We start from the raw sequence: 10,919 nt of genomic DNA, 5'->3' as shown, positions 1-10,919 counted from the left end.
AATGTCCTAATCGAGTTTCTAATTGATTTTTAGATAGAAATGCAATTGTTTTGTGGATAAAAGCGATAAAACTTCATATAGTGGGCGGAGGTGGCGGGTCGCTTGTAGTGGCGGGTCGCTTGTGAAATACGTTAGTCAACTACTTCATCTATAGTTCTATAGTTACTTTCTACATCTTCTGCGTATACTTCTCTACTCATAGCAACCACCATTGGGTTGGTTCTCCAGCGATGCAATACCATTCATAATTTCCTTCGCCTCCCGAAATTCCCATTAGTTCAGTACCCAATTCCCATCCCATCCCAGACCCGCCCAATCCAAAGGAATGACGAAAGCACCGGCTATGCCCTGTAGTGGTACAATGTTCGTAAAGGAGTGGAATCCCAATGCCCATGTAAATGCAAAGAAAAAGAAGAAAACAAACCCCGAATGTCGCCATCGTCTATAATGCGTCATCGAACCAAACCGAAAAGGTAAAACCAACCAAAAAAGGGCATCAAGACATAAGTTGCTAAAGGAGAGACATCAGATCATAGCAAGTGCCCGTAAAGCCCCAGGAGTGGACACAGCTGGATCAAGTCGTTGAGACCTACATCCCAGCGTCGTGCCGTATCCATGGAGCGACGAGCACAGAAGGGAACAGATCAAACAAGTGGCAGGTCGGTATGATCACAGTAAAAAAGCAAAAACGCCGAGAGATGCAGGGAGCAAACAAATCACACCATATTATTATAAGACCAGATAAGTGGATTAGGACCCGTGCGAGAGGTCGGGGAGTGAGTACGCCATCGGCCCTAGATAGTTGTAGCACGAATGGCCGTTCGGCACGCCACTCGCCGCCGTCCCTGGAAGTAACGAGTTCATCTCCCAGGATCGGCTGGCCGGCGCCGTCAGCCCCAGCTGACTCGGCTGTTGGCACACCGTGGGATAGGAATATGGCGCCGCCATCGACTGATACGGCTGGCTGGCCGACGCGGAATGGTCCGGTGCCGGGGAGTACGCCGGCGCAGCGAGGCTGGGCCCATACGTGCTGGACACAGCCGTGTCAGATACGGACCGAGGAGAGCCTGCGTTGGGGGGTTCCGTGCCCGAGTCCGACGCCGCGCCGGTGGTATAGTTCGAGCTGATCGGAGTCGGGAGCGCACCAGCCGTCGAAGAATAACTAGCAGACTGTCCCGCTGGAGTTAGTGACGACATCGACATTGCGAAATGACGGTGACGACTCACGTATTTGCCGATGATCTTCTTCAGCGCGTGGCTGAGGATCTTCCACGGGAAGACCTTGACGTCCTTTTCGATGTTTCTCGGCTTCGGCGCGGGGAATCCCATGATGACTTTGAAAAACTCCTCGCTGTCGAGCTTGGCTTTGGAGACGGTCAGCGGCCGGAAGCCCTCTAGGTTCCGCCGGATGCGGTTCTTCTCCTCGACGGTGAACCGCACGCCCACCAGGGATTCCAGCAGATAGATAGTGTCTACACTGGTCACGAAGCAGTCGTCCTTGCCGTCCCAGTAGATGCAGCTGATGCAGATGCTGTTGGGGGCGCGTTCATCCGGTGCCACTGGCTTGAAATCCGCGTGGATGGTGCTGCCACTCTGCATCCGGGTAAACTGTACCAGTCGCCGTTTGGCGTCTTGCTCCTCCGGGGTCCAGTTCTGGGTCATCGTGTCGAGATCGCCATTCAGCTTCAGCACAGCCTTCGACGGGTAAATCGCATACGGGTTGAACGATTGGGACGGAGCCATGCTTCCGGAGTGCTGCAGGGTGGAAGTGCGGATGAGGGTAGGGTTCTGAAGCCGCGCAGGCGACGACGGCTTATGATGGCGGAGACCATGGCTGAGCGGGAATCCCGGCGTTCGTGGGTCACTGCTGACGGGGATATACGATGGACTCCAGGAGGGCGTCAGCGGCGACGGGGCGCGGATTGAAGACTGCACTGTGGTTGACACGGCAGCATACGGCGTACTTCCCACCCGCGGAGAAGAAGTGCCCTGATAGGGGGTTACAAACCCGTTCACGGCCGGCAGCGGCTGCAGATATGGGGAGAAGGAGGCCGAATAAGCCGCTGATGGCTGCTCCTTGGCCTGCATGGGAGGAGCCGTGGACCGTTTCGCTGGCCGGGAGACGGCCTCTTCGGAAAAGCAAGAGATGCGTCTCTTGCGCGATTCTTGAGGCGGTGAATCATGGACCTTTTGCTCGTATGTATACACGCCCACCTGCAGCGTCGTCGCTGGGCATTCGTTCTGGGCCTCCAGGACAACCTGCAAAGGGACCGCGTATGAAGGCGATCCCGTGGAGACGAAAGCCGGGGTATCGACGGACAGGGCATACTGAAACGAGGAGTCCTGAAATCCCAGAAAATGTGGTACGCAGTCGCACTTTTTCGACCCAAAGACCAGGTAGTGCGTTGCGTACGAAGACGTGTGCAGATCGTACGGCGACTGAATCTGCACAAACACTCTCGTTCCTTCGGACCCTCTTTGGGGAGAATACGAAATGACTTCGGGCACCTGACGCGACTCGCCTGCCATCATTGGGGATCGGCCCTCCTCGTAGGAGCTGGCATACTCGTTGTTCCCCACGTAGGGCACGCAGTCGGAGATTTGGCTGCCATGGTCGGCCATGGGGGAGGGGACCATCGACGAGCTGCTCACATACGGGGCCTGTCCATAGTTGGGGTAGGAAGTGCCCTCTTGCAGAGTCCGTGTGGATTCATAGTCTGCCCGCTCATCAATCAGATTGCCTCCCTCCACAATTTCCTGGAGACAACTGCACTTACCGAGCAAAGCGGCTGCTGGGGGTTTCTGAAAAGCAGACATAGACAAGATCGGTTCAGACTTGGCCAAAAGGCCGTCTGAATATGCACCGATGAACCGCGACTCTTCAGGATCCGAGAAATCCAGCGACTCGTCTAAAATCAAGGGCGTTTGGAATTCCGGATCGAACTGCAGCACGATGTCAACACAGCCTGACGTTTATGACAGGGGGAAAAGAGCATTCCGGAAAGACAAGCGTGAATCAGGATTTCGAAACAAACGCGGCAGAGAGGACAGAAGAAGCACGACTTGAACAGCAGAAACAGAACGAGAGGAGGCTTACCAAAACACCGTGTGTCTTCGAGTAAGCCAGCTTGAAGGTGTTGCAGCAACTGCAACTAAACACCACAGCCTGATGAAGCGAATGACAGGGAATTTATCCTGGATAAAACGATAGGATGGCGGAAAGCCCCAGGACGCTCTCCGAGACAAAACGAGTGACGATACGAAGCGGATGACAGTCGCAACCAAAGTGACCCAATGGCGGATTTCGAATCAACGAGCAGCATCAACGACCCAGGCTGAGACCAGGAAAGGTTGGCTGCAGGATGGGGCACCGCTATACGCCACGCTGCCAAAGAGTGCTCCAGAGAATGACCTATAGGGGGTCGGCGTACATGGAGAGAATCGAACGGGGAGATATCGATGGTGCGGCCGAGCCTGACGGAAACAATAGTTAATATCCGTGGGCAAGTCCCCCAAAAGCAAGCAACCTCCAGCCGACTGAGCACGGATAGGACAAGTTCTAGGTCTCTTTATCCCCCAGTGAAGGAAGTCTCAGCGAGTATGGAACAGGAAGACAGTTGGGCCACGAACTCCTCAGCTAATGGCCATGAACCTTCCCAGAGGCGAAGCAGAGCGGGTTACTGCATGGGCTAGAAGAACTTACCAAGCGTTGACCAAGGATAGGAGATTGAAAATAATCCCAAAAAGAAAACGAGCCGCAGACGAGGTCTCGGGAAAGCTAATATGGAAAATCCTCGATCACGAATCTACACAACAGCCATGTCAACAACAAACACCACGAAAACTGCGTGACGAAAGAGCACGACAGGGAGAATGAATGACATGCGCGTGGAGCCCAGAATGGGCTTTAATTTTCCCTAGCTGCTGGTACCAGCGGCACGACCTTGGAAACGCAAGGAGACCCAGGAAAGGCAATCCGAAGGAGTCTGATGCAAGGCACCACCACGAAAGGGAGAATTACACTAACCTTAACAAAGGGCTGGGTTCTGCGAGATCAGAGACCTTCTTGTGCAAAGGGTGCCAGGCAGAGGAATTTGCTGCTCGCTGGAAATGAAGCGGTGCCTTCAGCCGAGACAATGATTCACGATAGCCCCTCCGGTCAGTGGCCTCCTCCTAGATAGCTGGCAAAATATTGGAAGATCGACCAATCGAGATCCGCTCTTCTGGGCAGTCACAATCAAAAGAAGAAGAACGGTCGTAAGGGTTGGATGGCGGGAGCAGATGCGCAATTTCCTGAGCGTGTGCCAATGCACTACCTGTGGCAAACGCTGCTGCGGGCTCGATTCTCACGAGGCCCAAAGAAATCTCCCGACAAACGCGCAGATGAGATCTCCACTCGCGACAGGAAATCAGGGACGTCAATACTTCCCGTGATCGGTCACGTCGAGAGTGCACTCCTGGAAGAAGAGCTTCTGAATGGAGCGGCGACTGGTCGAACGGTTGATGATTAGATATTAGGATAAGCCCAAATGATCCAAAGATTCCGGTAATATTCCTTCACTTTGCGAACTAAAGGTGAACTGGTCTTCAAGATTCAATCAATCCACCACCGTAGCGAACGTGATATACTTCCGATGCCAAAACAAAGCGAGTGTGAGGCGAACGTTTGGTGAGCGAGTGTAGTAGAATGGAAACTAACGAAAACACAAAGTGCCGCGAAAGGTCTTCAAGGTGCCATAGCAGGAATTAAAAAAGAAATTCCAAAAGGGAATAAAAATATAGAAAAGGGTAATGGAGAGGGGGAAATATGGTGGAGGAGTGGAGGGGGAGGAGGTTTCCAAGGGTGCAGCAGGAATAAATGGAAGGAAAATATGATCAAAAAAATAACCAAAGAACGAGCCAGTAACGAGTCGAAGATGACGAGAGATATATTACTTTTTTTTTTTTAACTGTCAGTCAGTCTTAGCACTAAGACCGAGGATGTGGTAGTAAAGGGCAGCGGATGGATGGTGCTGAGGGGGGATTTAGTTAGTGCGAGTGGCGGGGATGCAGCAGCCAAAAATAATAATCAAAAATAAAATAGGAATAATAATAAACGAAAATAAGAGTCAGCCGGGTAAGAATAGCAGCAGGTTGGATTTTATGCTCGTGGAGGGGGTTGGTTGGGCCAGGGAAACGGCTGGTAACGATGATATTAATCCCTCCTACCATTATTACTGGCATTATTGCCAGTTTAGGTTCTGATGGTTTTATTTTCAGTATCAGTGAGAGGTAGAACATTCTCATTACTATTATTATTCTCCTGTTCTAATCATGATTGGTACCTCAACCTCGGTCTGCCTGCAAGAACCATCGTCGGAGCATCCTCCACATCTGTACCGTTGCTGGCCGGTCCATGGTCCATGGAGAACGGGCAGATACGCTGAGGGCCTCGTTGAAACTTCCCGGGTGGTCCACTCGGATCATTCTTCTTCGGAGAGAAGCACATCGAAGGAGTTTAGTTCCCCCTGCTTGTCTGCTTCGCTAGTGGAGGTTAGGGTAAAGCCAGCGGACGGTGGGTGCTCAGGAGGTTCAAAAGACCAAATCCCTTCTCGTTGGCGACTGATGGAAACCAGACGAAGGACAACAACAAATGATAATTCAGCATACTGGGGCCACCGACAGAATCCAAGCCCTTCCTTCCCCCATGCCCAATCGAGTAGTAGACTAAAGAGCAGCAGACACCGTTCGGCCCACGCCGCCGCCGCCTTGACGGAGTGGATCCTGCTCAGCAAGCATGGGATCAGTCAGGGCTGCAGAAGGGGGCCAAGAAGGAATGAATTCTCCTGTTGATTCGTTTGTTGTACAACGGTACGACGGACTGTCAAGGTCCTTCCGATAGTAGACTATGTAGGAATGTAGGTATATAGAAGAAAAATTTGCGAGTTGGAAACGACCCCCTCATGGATGTCATGGAGCCTTACTGGAAAACCATCCCAGACCTCTAGGTAAGTCGCTCCCTACAAAGTACTTTACAGTATACCTCCCATGCACATAGTTGCGGCATGGTAGCATCATTGAGCATCACCCCCTCCCCCATTGCACCGCCTCACTCACTGCTCTTCCCGTCAGATTCCTGCTCCGGCACCCAAACGAGGGACACATTCACATGACCCACTGGCATGGCGTTCCAATCATGACCTGAGATCGCAGGAGGTCGGAGGGTGGAAGCACAAAATTCACCATGCTGACTCCACTCCAAGGCCGTCGAGGCGGAGCTTGCCTGGTTGGGACAACGCCGGGATTTCTTAAGTCTGGAGATGAGGAACAGAATTCAGACCGACTGCTAAGGGGTGGGGATGGAAGGTTGGCGATGTTTTCTGACAAATCTTTGCCAGAACCACGCTTCTCCCAAAAATGGTTCACCTAGGATTTCTCCATAGTCCGGAGAAAGCGATCACTTGGTCGGGTGGAAGCGAGCATCGTATCGGGTGGGATGCTAGGCAGCACCCTTTTTTTTTACGCATCTCCACCGGGAGAAGGACCTAACTCCATTAGAACTCTCCACGACCGATGCATTGACTTTGATCTTTTTCTTTACCAATAGAGCACCCCTGGAGACTTTTTCTGTGAATGACTAGGCCTGCTAATAATAGCCGGAGGGAAAGTTTTGTGTGCTGGCATGATCGGGACCATGCGCTCAACACGAGACCAGTACCACGGTGATGCACGGCCAGTCTTTGTTTCTGCATCAAACCTCTGTTCCTCGTAAGATAGCCATTATCATTCTACTCGGGACGAGTCACTCGATGATGGCTCGTCTCTCGTACTTTGTCTCTACAGATCGGGGGATGGCCGATCTCAACTGCTAAACTTAGCACGCCTTGCATGATTGGCGGCAGTGGGCACTTTTAGTTCGTTTCTTTTCGAATCCTCCGTCTTGCCGGTCGTTGCTGATTGGCTTGGATGGCCTGAGGTGGCACGATGTCCTTTTCCTCTGCCTCAGCAAGGTCGTATGCATGGATGGTAGCAACGAGGAAGGGTCATTCTGCATTGTCACCACCCTTCTGCCTCCCAGCGGGCCTTCTGAATGGCCAACGCATGGTCGACTCCCAGTGATCATGAGGAACTCTAGGAGAAAAACTCATTGGTCCACCTTCACTCGCGCGTGTTGGGGGCCAGGGATGATTTATTGAGGTTTAATTCCGCTGCGGTGCCGCCACGATGAAATCCTGCACCCACGCCCGGTAAGGCCGTCCGGAAGAATGAGCGGAAGAGTAATCTTCTCATGGGTGGTCAGCCAATCCTGAATTCTCTGGGAGGATCACAGTTCGTGAGATTGGGATCCCTCACCGTTGCGATGAGGTCACCACTCCACCATGACCAGAGAATTCCAACTTCCCCCCGTCAACTCGAAACAATTAAACAAACACAATAACAAAATAAGAAATGCAGATCCCACCGACGACATCATCGTCCCTCGCAGCCAGACGGAAATCCCATCCAATCTGGCAATGAGCTGCAGCACATTCGTCTGGAGAGCCGCTCAGGGACCTCCCCAAGCAAACAAGGGGGTTCTTGGGTGTCCACTTTTTCTTAAGCATAACGCTAGAATCATCCGAAGTCTCGTTACGCCGTACTGCGTATAACCAGGTCGGTCCAATCGATTATCTAACGCCGACCCGAATGAAACCGAACTATTGACCGACTAACTGGGTTTGACTTCTCGGATGGCTTTGGCCACCGGAAAAACGGAGCAGGGGGGTTTTCCCCCTGATTAAACACTTCCGGCTGCACGTTGGCCTAGTCGCGGAGGAAATGTCGAAGGGGAAGAAAAACCGTTTAGGCGGAGCTCGCATGTGGTCGGTTCCGTTCAGCATGTCCCGGCGGTTGAGGATAATTTTCTGGTTGATATCTGACTAACAGACGATGCGCACGGTGGGCCTCATGATCCGCGGCCCTTTTTGTTTGAAAAGGAAAATCGGATGCTGACCGAGGCTTTTTTGGACGGATACCCAGGGAAACCAGGACGCATCTTACCGCGGTAGATCTTGGCATAAAGATGTAGCAAAGGTCAAGACATCATGCTATCCGCCTATTATCCTCCCATTCAAAGGAGAATCGGTGCGTTCGAGGCTCCAGTATCGGGAAATGCTCGGCTCAAGCAAACCAAAACCCGGCTGTACCTTAACAAACTAGGAAGACCCCGCTATGGAGCAGTCCATTAACCTCTAACCCCCGGTACCAACGCTAGGGCGTTAGTCCGACGATTCGGCTGGGATCGGACGGTCGGTTACCGCTTAGAGCATAGTCCAGGCTTTTGACAGGATTCCATCCTCTTGCGACTGGTTCAGTAGGCGCAGTCTCGAGAGTTGATAGCTGGGAGGGGGTGGTGAGGGGGTGTTGATGCTCTCGCTAGAGAGAGTCCGGTGTAGTCTCTACACGAACCATGATCCAGTATTCCTTTGCATAATCAAGTAGGTGTGCATCCATACCAAGTAGACACGAACGATGGGGTCATGTTACTCAAGCTCTGTCAATTCTTCACGCTTATGCAGGGCCCATCGATAACCAATCTTATTGCAGCCGCTGTGGCCGCTGTGTAGACATTTACCCGAGTCAGTCTCGCCATGAGTATGCGATCCGGCGTTCACGCAAGGAAAACCCGGAGGGCCTCTCTGTCCTGTACCGAAATCCGTTGGAAATCATACAAGGACGCACCCGTGGGATCGATCCAAAGAAGAGACATTGTACCTAGGTACCTATACCTGCCTACATACGTCGTCAAGTCATGTTACACTACACCACAGAATTGGCGTGCCATCCTTATCCTCCTTCTACATAGATACCTGGATAGACACCTACATCCCTAGTGCTTTTTTTTTTCCTCCCCCTGTCCTTTGTAAAATGACAACAGCATCCATCCTGTCTCCCGGGACACCCGAGGATTAAGGACCTGGGCTCCTTGCATCGCGCATCTCAACCCGGCCATCCGCCGCCAGAGCTTTTCTTATCCTTACATTCAGGATGCACAAGTAACATTACTCGCTCAACCCAGATCCGATTGGCGCACGAGCGTTCCTCGCGCCAGGGAGAAAGGAACTAGTAGTGTCCATTGCATGCGTGTGTACGTACGTATGCCCCGTTCTTCCGTCCGTCCACACACACACACAAACACACCATGCCAAAGCAATAAGGGACCGATCATCGTGTCAGTTAACTATCTTCCGTACAGCAAGCCGGATTATTTGTCAAGTGGTCGCACACGGGGGCGAAGGGCCGAAAGGAGTCCCTTGGCCCCTCTTCTGGCACAGACACTCAGATGCCGCAGTGCGTACTTTATCCACTTCTGCAGTTAGCGGGAAGCGATGCTGCGCCAGGTTTATTCCGTAGACCCTGACCCGGCAGGAGAATAACGTCAACTGTCGATAGTTCCCGTTCAATCGTCGGGACGAAGGGACATAATGGAGTGCATTTGTTGCCAGGCTATGGGTTGATCCAATGAGTGGTGTCCACCTCCCGCGCCCGTTCTCTCTGATCGGCACGTTTCGGGGCTGGGGAAAGCTGTCGATCAGATTCCTGACTACCACTGATGTAGATATGGTCCGGTGTGGGCGGCCAGGACGATCATTTTCGTCGTGTTCAAATGCTTCTATTTTTTTGGAATATTTTCGCCCCAACCGGCCAAGCAGAGACGAAGTGGAAAACAGTCCCATTCTTCAGCCAGCCCCAATGACGATCTCCACGAGTCCCTTCTATCCATGACTTAGTCTATCCTTCTTTCTGGAGGGAAAACGACGACGGATGGGTGAGGTTTGTTGTGTGCGCGGGATCATCCTAGCCCTAATTAAAAACAGTAAATGTCTCACCAGGCCGCCCTCACGGCATCATCTCAGCTGTCTATCTACCGTTGGTTAATTTATTTTGCATCTGTTCATTCCTCTTTCGTCACAGCGTTGGCTCTCCGAACGGCACGGTAACAGGCCCCCTTCGACGATCATCCTGCTTGATAGCACCCACCATACCTAGCGCCTTTGCCTTTCCCATCAACTCGGAGGCCGGTGTGGGGTGAAACAACGCATGTTCTTCCGGTGGGAGGCGCAGCTTACTGGAGATGGGCGTTTTGGGAGAGAAATAGGGTTCCTAGCAAGAGGGTCCTTTCCGAATGGCATTTGGCTACTCCCTCATGAGTAGTTCCTGACGGTGTGATGTCACGAAATATTGAGCGCTGGAGAATCAGCCTTTGACAATGGGCCTTTACGTCACCGATGTTGCTAGTACCTAGCGAGAGTCGTAGTCCTCCATTATCTAGCGCTTAAGAGAGTCTTCATGGGTGTATGATTGTGTTGACTAGACTACGCAGCGGAGCATTATCTGATTCTGGATATGATCGCACGTCTTCCATGGATGGGGTGAGGGCTCATCCTAAAATAGAACTGAATAGCTTGGATACGAGGTGGTTTCACTGACCCGGGCTATCTCCAGTCTGTAGGTGTTGTAACTGACCTAAATATATCTTACAACTACATTTTCTGTGCGGGACATTGAGACATCGAACTAATGGCAGTAAACTTGTTTCCACGCAGCATACAGTAGCAATAAACGTGCTACGGTGACATATTTGTATATTTTATATCTCACGGACATAGGAAACCCTAGACCGAAGTCCTAGAAGTGGATTTCAACCCGCCCATCGCCTACGATAAATATAGGATAACAGAAACCGACTATTATCGCATTCCAAGCTGGAAAACTCCCCCGAACCACTGCCGTAGCGGGTGGCTCGCTGAGGCATCACACATCCCAAACCGAGTTCTAAGTGGCCTCGTCCAGCTGGTACTGTAGACCGTGACTCGCGTGTCATTTTTGGGTAACTGTCGATGGCTTATAGGTATCTGTTCACCAGTAGTTAGGCCCCCAGATTCAGCTATTGACCGGTA

The 10,919-nt window shown here is 51.9% G+C and overlaps 3 protein-coding genes across 3 annotated transcripts; 1 reads left to right on the top strand and 2 right to left on the bottom strand.

Moving 5' to 3' along the window:
- Positions 1-160: 160 nt before the first annotated feature.
- Positions 161-594, bottom strand: BDV59DRAFT_158133 (uncharacterized protein). The gene has a single exon (XM_073687484.1). It carries the CDS (start codon positions 437-439, stop codon positions 197-199), a length of 243 nt encoding a protein of 80 aa, XP_073542608.1. The 5' UTR covers positions 440-594; the 3' UTR covers positions 161-196.
- On the bottom strand, positions 595-2,884 carry medA (transcriptional regulator medA). The gene is made up of 3 exons (XM_073687486.1): positions 2,778-2,884; positions 1,228-2,724; positions 595-1,170 (listed from the first exon to the last, which is right to left on the bottom strand). The coding sequence occupies exons 2-3, from the start codon at positions 2,635-2,637 to the stop codon at positions 751-753; spliced, it is 1,830 nt and encodes a 609-aa protein (XP_073542607.1). The 5' UTR covers positions 2,638-2,724; positions 2,778-2,884; the 3' UTR covers positions 595-750.
- Positions 2,885-5,166: 2,282 nt separating this feature from the next.
- On the top strand, positions 5,167-6,028 carry BDV59DRAFT_157984 (uncharacterized protein). Its single transcript, XM_073687483.1, has one exon. It carries the CDS (start codon positions 5,314-5,316, stop codon positions 5,830-5,832), a length of 519 nt encoding a protein of 172 aa, XP_073542606.1. The 5' UTR covers positions 5,167-5,313; the 3' UTR covers positions 5,833-6,028.
- The last annotated feature ends 4,891 nt before the right edge of the window (positions 6,029-10,919 follow it).

The sequence above is a fragment of the Aspergillus ambiguus genome (genome assembly GCF_047715705.1).
Source record: "Aspergillus ambiguus strain CBS 117.58 unplaced genomic scaffold BDV59scaffold_77, whole genome shotgun sequence".
Lineage (NCBI taxonomy): Eukaryota > Fungi > Ascomycota > Eurotiomycetes > Eurotiales > Aspergillaceae > Aspergillus > Aspergillus ambiguus.
The sequence above is the reverse complement of the archived record's forward strand: the minus strand, read 5'-3'. Positions and strand labels throughout refer to the sequence as shown.

Excerpts from the sequence above, each read along its gene's own strand:
- BDV59DRAFT_158133 (XM_073687484.1), bottom strand. The coding sequence starts at position 439 with ATGGCGACATTCGGGGTTTGTTTTCTTCTTTTTCTTTGCATTTACATG.
- medA (XM_073687486.1), bottom strand. The coding sequence starts at position 2,637 with ATGGTCCCCTCCCCCATGGCCGACCATGGCAGCCAAATCTCCGACTGC. Across the intron at positions 1,171-1,227 it reads AGAAGATCATCGGCAAATAC|TCTGCTAGTTATTCTTCGAC; the intron begins GTGAGTCGTCAC and ends CCAGCGGGACAG.
- BDV59DRAFT_157984 (XM_073687483.1), top strand. The coding sequence starts at position 5,314 with ATGATTGGTACCTCAACCTCGGTCTGCCTGCAAGAACCATCGTCGGAG.